The 11,291-nt window shown below is 47.8% G+C and overlaps 1 protein-coding gene across 3 annotated transcripts in view; it reads right to left on the bottom strand.

The window, feature by feature from the left end:
• Positions 1-8,813: 8,813 nt before the first annotated feature.
• The window catches only part of LOC144101692 (uncharacterized), a 228,278-nt gene continuing 225,800 nt past the window's right edge, over positions 8,814-11,291 (bottom strand). Inside the window, exon 10 of one of the 3 annotated variants that reach the window (XM_077634825.1) lies at positions 8,814-9,374. In XM_077634825.1, coding sequence (XP_077490951.1) covers positions 9,367-9,374 — 8 coding nt within the window. In that variant the 3' untranslated portion in view covers positions 8,814-9,366. The remainder of the gene's footprint in view (positions 9,375-11,291) is intronic. The other 2 variants (XM_077634827.1, XM_077634826.1) reach the window with 2 other exon arrangements.

Genomic DNA, 11,291 nt, shown 5'->3' with positions numbered 1-11,291 from the left:
GTCATGTATCATATATGGAGGACGGGTATCAGTGCCACTTCATCTTCCACTACAGACCAGTGAGTAACGATATGTTGAATACCTTTGCACAGTTTTTCTTTGGCTTGCACACTTGAAGGCATGCTAGAAAGCATGTCTTCAATTTTTCGCTCAATTTAATTTGATCCAAGTTATCTTTCAACGAGAAAAGTCATTACTCTGAACTGTCAGACCGGCGTTTTAAAGTAGTTTTCATGTCATAGTTTCGTTTGCCATATTTCATGCATGCGAAGCAAAGAACTGCTTGATAGTTTTTAAATACAGGTTTCCTGAGTTTATTGCATTCAGCGCGTTTCACAAAACTGCAAAAACCATGTTTTTAAACCCCTACAAAAAGATTGTTCCAAAAAAACTTGTTTGGACGGCGATGTGCAGATGCTGCGCCCTAACTATACTTCAACAAAAATATAAAAAATTCGCTCGGAATTTAGAGATACGTTTTTTGAAGAAAACAAAATGATCAGTTGATTTGCTTTGAATACCACAATAATTTGCTTTTATTGACACATAGAGTATTTTTATTGTGTGTGCAACACGGCGCATTAAACTTGAAATACCCCGTTTCCTACAAGGTACATTTAGTAAAATAAATTCCACTTTGTGCAGTGAATGTGGTGTTCTCAAGCATCAATAAAATTTATCTTGTAAAATGTGTTGCGAGTATCTCCACGCACACTGTGCGTCACAAAATTCAGTGTTGTTTACTCATTTTGTCTTTGTGCTGTGAAGGCTGTACTTAAGCTAATAATGACATCCTGCATCTTTTTCCGGGTTCTTCTTATCGTGACGTCATTGTGCAAGAGCTGGACGAAGAATTTGAATGCTGTGGAATAGTACTCATTCATCATCATCATCATCAGCCTGACTACACCCACTGCAAGGCAAAGGCCTCTCCCCTGTCTCTCCAATTAACCTTGCCTTTTGCCAGCTGCGCCCACCCTATGCCTACAATCTTCCTAATCTCATCCGCCCACCTAACCTTGTGCCAACCTCTGCTACGCTTGCCATCTCTTGGAATCTAGTCCGTTACCCTTAAGGACCAGCGGTTATCTTCCCTTCGCAGTACATGCCCTGCCCAAGCCCATTTATTCCTCTTGATTTCGACTACGATGTCATTAACACGCGTTTGTCCCCTCACCCACTCTACCCGCTTCCACTCTCTTCACGTTACACCTATCATTTTACTTTACATGGTTCGCTGTGTTGTATTTGACTTAAGCTGAACCATTTTTGTTAGCCTCCACGTTTCTGCCCCGTAGGTGAGATGCAGCTGTTGCAGACTTTTTTCTAGAGGGATATTGGTAACCTGCTATTCGTGATCTTAGAGAACCTGCCATATGCGCTCCACTCTATTCTTATCCTTCTAGTTATTTCCCTCTCATGATCCGGATCAGCTGTCACTTCCTGCCCTAAGTAGACGTATTCTGTTACCACCTCCAGCACCTTGATACCAATTGTGAACTGCTGTTTCTTCTCTAGGCTGTTGAACATTACTTTGGTTTTCTGCATGTTAATTTTTAGACCCACCGTTTTGCTCTGCCTGTCTAAATTCATCTCCCGAGGGGCTCAACAAAGCAATGTCAACAGCGAATCGCCGATTATTTAACTATTCTTTATTAACTCTTATCGCCAACTGTTCCCAATTCAGGCCTCTGAATACCCCCTGTAAACCGGCGGTGAATAGCATTGGCGCGATCGCATCTCCATGGCTGACGCCCATCCTTATTAGAGTTTTATTGCTGACTTTGTGGAGGTCTATGGTAGCTGTGCGGTTGCTATATCATCCAGAATTTTCACATAAGGCTCTTCTACACCCTGACTCCACAATGCCTGTATGACAGCTGAGGTTTCAACAGAGTCGAATGCGTTTTCGTAATCAATGAAGGCTATATAGAGGGGTTGGTTATATTAAACGCATTTCTCTATCACCTGATTGATAGTGTGAACATGATCTATTGTTGAATATCTTTTAAGAAAGCCTGCCTGATCATTTGGTTGATTAAACTCTAAGGTTGCCCTGACTCTATTAGCGATTGCTTTAGTAAACACCTTGTAGGCAACAGGTGGCAAGCTGATCGGTCAGTAATCTTGTAAGTCCTTGGCGTCTCCTTTCTAATAAAATAACATAATGTTTGCGTTGTTCCAAGCTTCTATTACGGCCGAGGTCATTGCGTATTCAGGGTGGCTAGTTTTTCTTGCACAATTTCCCATCCGTCCTCCAACAGATCTGCTGTTATCTGATCTTCACCAGCTGCTTTTCCCCTTTGAATTCAAGAGGAGTGCAGCTATTATATTCGATGTCGCTCAACAGTTCACTGGAGGGCAGCTCCTTTAAGCACTTTGTTGATGCGTTTCCCGTGCCACAGCAGTTTTCCAAGCTGCTTTGTCCAACCTCAATCATGAACGCGGCAACAGACTCTAAAGTAAGGTAATTTACCTCAGCCCGTGCCACCATGCTCTTGAACCGTCCGTTTCTACACTCTCCATGCTGGCTGATGATGTGCAAGCCGTAGAGCGTACACAAAAAGCATGATTCGTCTCACTCTGAGCAGTAAACGTGCCTTCTTTTAATACTCTGGCAGCATCATTTATATCCAGAATGCCGGTGACTGGTCAGTTGGTCGGTTATGTTCTATGTGATGGTATTTGATAGCTCCATAAGCCAGTGTTCGAAAGCTGGATATCGATGTTAAAAAGCTGGATATACCAGTGTTCTAAAGCTGAAAGCAACGATCGTAAGCTATATGCCAGTGTTTGAAAGCTAAAAAGCTAGTCTGAGACCTTTACTGTCCCATGCCGCGGAATGAACGTTATTCTTGCCTTCACCGCTCGATCGGCCATACATTGCCCCCCCTCCCACCCCAAACTTACATCGCTTTCATTAGCCACACGAAACACCTATTCTTCAGTTCCCAGTTTTTCTCCACACATCCTCTCCTGCTTATTGCGGCTTCACACCCGTTTCGTATGCGAGAATGGAAAAATATTTAGCCATTTCTTTTGGCTGTGATGTGCCGCGGAATACACATCTCACAGAAGTTTCTAACAAACTTCGCTCAATGTCTTGCGTGCCATATGGCTGCGGCTGAGCAGCTGCAAATGCGTAGAAGTACATTGACAATGTGTACACGGGGATGCTGCTGCTGCCAAATGGATTACTTTCCAATTGGCGGATTTTAACGGGGGCTTGTCCTGTATTGGCGCTTCTGCAGTAGCATTAAGAATTAACGAATAAGATATAGGATGCTATGAATTCCTGGTGCAAGCACTAGATCAGTATTCAGCATTAACGGATATGTATAATTTGTGCTTTCTGACTCGGTGTGAAACTAGAAACCTTGTACTGCATGCTCTTGTACATAATGTACTTATGTATAAAATCACTCTTCAGTTTCACTGCTTGTCTTCATGACGATAAAAATTGAATAATATATAACACGACATTGCTTGGAACTTATCGCTTCCGCCGAAAAAAAATATTTTCTCAGCTCTGAAATTGCTTTCGTTTGATACACTTTCCAGAAACAGGAATAACGAGACAATTTATTTCAAGTAATTTTCTAATTTGATACAAACACGCTGGCTCATTTAAGGAAGCTCAAAAAATTTTTTTAGCGAGGTGTTTTGCCCAAGTTCCTTACAGTTTTAGCGCCCTTCTTAATGATATACTATGGTCACATTCAAAGACAGTAGTGACGGGGTATTTGCGTGAAAATACCAGTTGTGTTTTGCTGTGTATTTCATTTTCTCTAAATAGTTTGTTCAACCACCTAAGCTAGCTGCCGGGTGAAGCCCGAAGAATCCTTTGCGGCTTCAGTTGACCCGACAAATCTAAGTAGACTTTGATGTGCATCAATAAAAGTGTAAGACTGTACACGGGCTTTAGAATCTTCAGAGGCTGGCGCTCAACGAAGAAGACGACGAGAAGCGCCGAACATTGCGAAATCCCTCTCATTATTATTATTCTTAAAATTTTAAAATCAAAACACTCATCCCTTTTCTGTTCATGACGAAAAATTCACCGGTGTTGCGCTCCCACGTGCTTTTCTTTTGTGTTACCTGCGTTCAGGTGAATAACCACCCGATTCTTCGCCGATCCCCCAGTGTGGGTATGTGCCATCTTTTGATAGGCTAACAACAACAACAACAACAGCTTGAGCGCCGAGCAACACTTGCGAAGTCGGGCTCAGCAAACCAGTGAAAGCTTCAACAGTTATATAGAAGGCGTCGTCGACCTCTGCAAGTGTGTCAACCCTTCTATGAGCGAGGCCGACAAGATCAGACACATTATGAAAGGCATTGAGGATGATGCCTTCCAGATGCTCGTCGCCAAAGATCCCCAGACTGTCTCCGGTGTCATCGGCTACTGCCAAAGCTTCGATGAGCTGCGCAAACAACGCCTTTCTACCCGGCGTGAAGGCTTACAGGAGGCCGCACTTTGCAGCTTGGCTCTGCCAGGGGACAGTGCTCTGGGCCAACAGTCGCTCCTCCAGAGCATCCAGCAGTTTGTACGTGAGGAAGTCGCACGCCAGCCATCTTTGTCTACCTGCCCGCCTACGCCTGCGCCGTCGCTCACTCCCAACCTGCAGCGTGTTATCGAGGAGCAGGTCGCTGAAGTCCTGCCACCTCCTTCTCAGCCACCCCTGATCGCGGCTCTTCTTACGCACGCCGATGCCGTGGTGCGGTCGCGGCCCTCACCTGCTGCCCCTGTCTACAGGCCACCTACCCGGCAGTTAGAACTGGAGCGACCTGCAACCCCACTTTACCGTCCGGTTGCCCGCCCCCGATCACAGCCGCAGCCACTCAACCTCTGGCGCACACAAGAAACCGCCCTATTTGCTACGCCTGTGGCGTCGCTGGTCACGTGGCTCATTTGTGTCGCAGTCGTGACCACCGTCCCTACGATTATAGGCGTGAGCCGACGTACGACCTTCCGCCGTCGTCCTCGCCTGCGTCAAACTTGCCGCCTCCGGATTCTTCTTCTCCTAGCTACCATCCCCGCTCCCACCGCTCGCCGTCTCCTGGCCGTCGTTCCCGTTCCCCAATGCTCCGTTGCCAACCCACCGTCCACGCGGAAAACTAACCACCGCAGTTCCGGAGGCAAGAACTGCGTCACCAGCGGCTCACTGAAGACCTGTTTCTGTGCCTGCCAATATTATTACCGGTTTCGTTGAAGGAGTCGCCGTCGAAGCACTTGTTGACACTGGCGCAGCTGTTTCGGTTCTCAGTCACACCCTCTGTGGCAGACTCAAAAAAGTGACGACGCCCCTTCCTCCCCTTTCTCTCCGGACGGCCAGCGCTCAGGACATTCGACCGTTAGCCGCGTGCACCACCCGGCTGCTCATCGGGAACGTTCCCTACACAATCGATTATATCGTCCTCGCCCGCTCCTCTCACGGCGTTATCATTGGCTGGGACTTTCTCTCCTGACATCACGCCGTTATTGATTCGCCCGTGCCCAGCCTGACTTGTCGCCCTACAGTGATGCCCCCTTGGACGTAACCGGTGCTGCTGCCGCTACTGTGGTCGTCTCAGAGGACACAGACGTTCCACCTTTCTCTTCAGTGCTGATGCATCTTTCTTGTGCTGCGCTCTCAGATGCAACAGTGACTTATACCCCCTCTTTACGATGCGCTGACCAGAAGTCTGTTTTGCTGCCTCATGCTGTGCTGACAATTGTTCGTGGCTCCAGCGCTCTTTATGTGGCCAACCCGTTCTCCTGCCTTACCTCTTTACTCCGTGGCCAATCGCTTGGTAGCTTTGCCGTTCTCGATCCCGCCTCCGCATACCCCCTCGTCGATAGCGCGGCCGGCCTTCATGTCAGCGCCATTACACCTGTTCCCATCACGAATCAGTCATCTGTAGATATTTTTCACCGTTCCGTCGACGCCGACCTGACGTCTACCCAACGAGACCAGCTTGTAGCCGTTCTGCAGCGTTTTCCTTGGGCCGCACCACCACCGTTACCCACTGTATTGACTCTGGAACCCATGCCCTTTGCGCCAAAGTCCGTACCGTGTGTCAGCCGCTGAGCGCAGCATCATTGACGCCCAGGTGACCGAAATGCTCCAGCGTCACGTGATGCAACCGTCGCACAGCCCGTGGGCATCGCCAGTGGTTCTGGTCAAGAAAAAAGACGGTTCCATCCGTTTCTGCGTGGACTACTGTTGTCTGAATAAGATTACACGCAAGGACGTTTACCCTCTCCCCCGTATCGACGATGCGCTTGACTGCATGCAGGGCTCTGAGTTCTTTTCTTCATTGGACTTGTGCTCCAGATACTGGAAGGTGCCGATGGCGGAGGCTGATCGTCCAAAATCTGCATTCATCACACCCGACGGGCTCTATGAATTTAATGTCATGCCTTTCGGCCTCCGCAATGCACCCGCCACATTCGAGCGCATGATGGACAACATACTCCGAGGGCTCAAATGGCACGCATGCCATTGTTTAGACGACGTTGTAATTTTTTAACCGGACTTTCCGTCTCACCTCCAGCGCCTCGAGACTGTTCTTCGCTGCCTGGCCGACGCTGGCCTCCAACTTAATTTGAAAAAGTGCCGCTTCGGCGCTCACCATTCTCGGTCATGTCGTATCGAAGGATGGCGTTCTCCCGGACCCGGCCAAGTTGTGAGCTGTGGCCGAATTTCCAAAGCCCACTTCTGTAAAAGACCTCCACAGCTTCGTCGGCCTCTGCTCCTACTTCCGCCGCTTTGTCCGCAATTTTGCCACTATCGTCGACCCCCTGAACAAGCCCCTTTCCACCCACGACCTTTCGGCCTGGTCGCCAGCCTGTGATGAAGCGTTTACGACACTCCGTCGCTTCCTCACCACTCCACCAACTCTTCGTCACTTCGACCCTCGTTCTCCGACGGAACTCCTCACCGATGCCAGTGGCGTCGGCCTCGGTGCCGTACTCGCTCAACGCAAGCAAGGCTTTGACGAATACGTTGTCGCTTACGCTAGCCGGACACTCACAAAAGCTGAAGCCAACTATTCTGTCACCTAGAAGGAGTGTTTAGCCATCCTTTAAGCGATCGTCAAATTTCGCCGCTACCTGTATGGGCGCCCTTTTGACGTTGTCAACGATCACCACGCCTCTGCTGGCTGTCCTCTTTGAAAGATCCCTCTGGCCGACTGGCGCGATGGGCTCTGCGACTCCAAGAGTACGACATTCGCGTTATCTATCGTTCCGGCCGCAAACATGCCGATGCTGATGCCCTCTCACGTTCCCCTGTACCATCTGAGGCAGCGCCTTGTATATCCGCCCTGTCTTCATTGAAGTTTGAGTTCGCTGATATGGCTTCCGAGCAACGCAAAAAGACCCGTGGATCACTTGCCTTTTTGATCTCCTATCTGTCCAGTCGTCTCCACCTCCTTCCCGTGCTCTCCGTCGTCAGTCCCACCATTGCGCCATCCGAGACGAGGTCCTTTACCGCCGCAACTATCTCCCGGATGGCCACAAGTGGCTTCTCGTCATTCCGACACATCTGCGCTCCTTCATTTGCTCTTCCTACCACGATGATCCCCAGTGTGCCCATGCCGGATTCTTGAAGACTTTCACCCGTCTACGACAGCGGTACTACTGGCGTGGGAGGGCCCGTTACGTCCGCCAGTTCGTTCAGTCCTGCACCACATGCCAGCGACGAAAACATCCACCTCCCCGACCCGCCGCTCCTATGCAGCCGCTGCCTTGCCCAGTACAGCCCTTCGAGCGTGTTGACATCGACCTCTACGGCCCTCTTCCAAGCACATCAACCGGGAACCGCTGGATCATCGTTGCCATCGACCACCTTACACGTTACGCTGAAACATCACATTTGCCATCCGCTACAGCCCACGACATTGCATCCTTCATTCTCCATCGCATCATTCTTCGCCATGGTGCGCCCAAAGAGCTGCTCAGTGATAGAGGTCCGGCCTTCCTCTCAGAAGTTGTAGAAGCTCTCCTTCAGGAATGCAACGTTGTTCACCGCACCAGCTCCACCTACCATCCCCAGACAAATGGCATGGTTGAGGGTTTTAATCGCACCCTCGGCGACATGCTGGCCATGTATGTTGCTTCCGACCCTTGTAACTGGGACCGCGTTCTCCCTTTTGTCACATACGCTTATAACTCCGCTGCTCAATCCACCACCGGATTCTCTCCGTACTTTCTCCTGTACGGCCGTGAGCCTTCTTGCACAATGGACACCATTCTACCTTACCGCCTTGATGCTTCCGAATTTACAACTCTTTCTCAAGCCGCAACTTATGCCGAAGAATGCCGACAGCTTGCCCGGTCCTTCAATTCTCACGCCCAGCAGCAGCAGAAAAGCACCCGTGATTCCCCTGCACTTCCTCCCGCTTACCTTCTTGACTCTTTCGTCTGCCTCTGGGTACCCTCCTCAGGTCCCGGCCTTTCCTCCGAACTTGTTAGCAAGTACCAGGGACCCTATCGTATTCTTCAGCAGACATCCCCCGTCAATTACCTCATCGAACCCCTTACGCCATCCCCTGATCATCGCCGCAGAGGCCGCGAAATTGTCCACACGACCCGCCTCAAATCTTACTACAACACCGCCGTCGTCACATCGCCCTAGGCCGCCAGGATGGCGCCCTTTCGCCCGGGGGGAATTGTAAGACTCGACACGGGCTTTAGAAGCTTTAGACGCTGGCGCTCAACGAAGAAGACGACGAGAAGTGCCGAACATTGCGAAGCTCGGGCGCCGAACACTCCGAAGCTCGAGCGCCGAACGCTCGGTCGCTCGTGCGTGCTCTGGACTGAACGCGGTCTCTGTTCTGTGCCTGGACGGTTCGGCTGGTTGTTCGTGACGCTGTGCTTATTATTGTGCTGTGCTCTTATTACGGTGCTGTGCTGTGGTGTGCTGTGTGTGCTGTATTAGTAGTGGTCTGTGTTCTTATTGCAAAAGCTTGTTATTATTATACCTCGTACACGTTCAGAAACTGTAAGCATGTAAAATTTAATTGCACAAATTCTTCCTAACGGGCATAGGATTGTAATAACCACCTTCCTTTCTCATAACTTCATTCCATTCATCAGCGGAAATGGCCGGTCTGGTATGCAATACTGAGAAACTGAAAACAAAATGTTCTTGTAGGGAACAGACACTGAAAACGTTGTTTTCTCACACAACTGTTGTATTTTTGGTAACATAGGTTGCACTTTACGTCGTGGGAATATGTTCTCTATAGTATCTTGTGATGAGCGTTCTTTTCTTTCCCTTTCTTTTTCTGTTTCTTGTGCCAGGATAAAAACTGGTGCATAAGTAAATGTGACTACAAGGTTTTTCGCAATGTCCCGGATCCGGACAGTGGCGAGTTTCCTTAGGGACCTGTAAGAAGAAAACGTTTTGTGCGATTCATATCGCTTCAGAGGCAACAACATACGAGCATTTTTAAAGGTGCTAAGATGCAGTTTTATTTCACAGTTGCCATGAAAGATCAAAGACAGACGGGGCTTATACTTCACCCGCCTTATTGCACTTCTATTCTGCAGTTTACTCTAATATATCTGGGCGCAGTCCTTTGAAACGTGTGGAAAGCTGCAGTTTTAAGGGATTGACAAATATACATTTGCAGAACAATGGCATCCTGGCGCCCGGTCTTTTTAATTATCCTCCTAAAAGGCTTCCGCCACCAGGTCATGAGTACATTATTTTGATAGTGGAACTCTTTCTTACCAATAAAACCAAAGTTTACCGCTCCTTAATGGTTAATGTATTAATCTGAAAATAACGCAAATACGACCGAAAAAATAAATATTTTTATAGCTACTGTGCGTGGCATAGAGTGCCAAATTTAACAGAATGTGTGGTTTAGACCAGCACAAGACATTTCGCCTTATTTAAATTTAGTAAAGTAATTAAACTCACAGTGTCTACAACCACAGACGCATATCAGTTGTTTTGTTGAGTACTTTTTAGTTGTCGTTAAAAGCTTCCAATAAAACGCAAGCAGCCAGTTTGGATTAAAATATTTTCCACTCTAATGAAGACGGCTATATAATTCTGGGTCAAACTTTCCTTACCAAATTTTTTCTTAAAAGTAGCATAACACTAGAAAGACAGGATAGCTTGCACATTTGTGAGCTAAGATAACGTCAACACGCGAGTATGCAGATAAACAAATGCTTCCATGCAAATTTTGGATACGACTGAAATCGGGAAGGCTGTGTCTAGCAAAGCAATTGCGTTTCCTTTTTTCTGTGGCCTTGACAATATTGATTTTTCAAACTCTGAAGTTTGGTATGCTAAGGAAGCTAAATCCTGCCTAAAGATACTGACATCGGGTAGCTGATCGGATAAATAAAAATTGCAGTCAGTACGGAAGAACTTACGTGCGAATGCTACGAAGGCACTGGAATTCTATTCCAGTTCGTTCCAATACTCTTCTAATTCTGTGGCAATTTCATTCTTATTCTGGTGCAGTTAAATCTGCATCCCATGTCAAATAATATATGCTTTTATTCCGAGTATATTCTATTTCTAATTTATTCAGTTCATGTTTGGACAGTTGCAAGTTCCAGTACTGACTACTACGCGTTAACATTTTGTATTTTTCCGCCTCTGGTGACTTCATACCGTTTCGATCAATTGCCAGCTTTGCAAAGCCGCCCCGTCTTGGCCGACGACGGGTTATCACCCAGAAGAGCCATTTAATGTTTTCGCCTCATTACCACAAACCTGAAGCAGTGCGAAAACAGCCAGCCACTTTAGCGACAGCTTGTAATATCCGCAGGGCAGTGAGCACTGTACGTGCGTGTTGAACATGCACCGTCTTCCAATGTTCAACCACGAAGCAGTTCGCTTGCGGGAAATACTGTTGGACTCTTGCCAGTTTCTCTTAGTAAAGAATGCAATTACCAGCTACTATATAACTGTTAACAACATCTGTTCTACTCAGTTTTTTACCTAAGATGTTCTACAGCTTTTACAGCCCGTCTTGTTCAGTCAGAAGAGCGCTTCTTGAGAGCACGGCAATGCCATTTGTATTGGGCTTGATAATAGAGCAAAGACATGCTCACTAGTTGTTTAGTAATCTCAACACAGTTAACTATTACCCTTAGTGTGCTTATTTATTGACAGGCCCAGCGAAAGCAATATCCATATAAGCTTCTAAGATGCTGAAAACTCATTTAGCCTCGGCGTGATGGCCCAACCAATTTGACCTCCATCGCGAAAAAATACTTGTGCTTTCGAAAAGCTTGCAGGCAATGCGACCCCTGCGGTGCGCGTAACTCGTCGAAACAG

The sequence above is a fragment of the Amblyomma americanum genome, chromosome 8, assembly GCF_052857255.1.
Source record: "Amblyomma americanum isolate KBUSLIRL-KWMA chromosome 8, ASM5285725v1, whole genome shotgun sequence".
Lineage (NCBI taxonomy): Eukaryota > Metazoa > Arthropoda > Arachnida > Ixodida > Ixodidae > Amblyomma > Amblyomma americanum.
The sequence above is the reverse complement of the archived record's forward strand: the minus strand, read 5'-3'. Positions and strand labels throughout refer to the sequence as shown.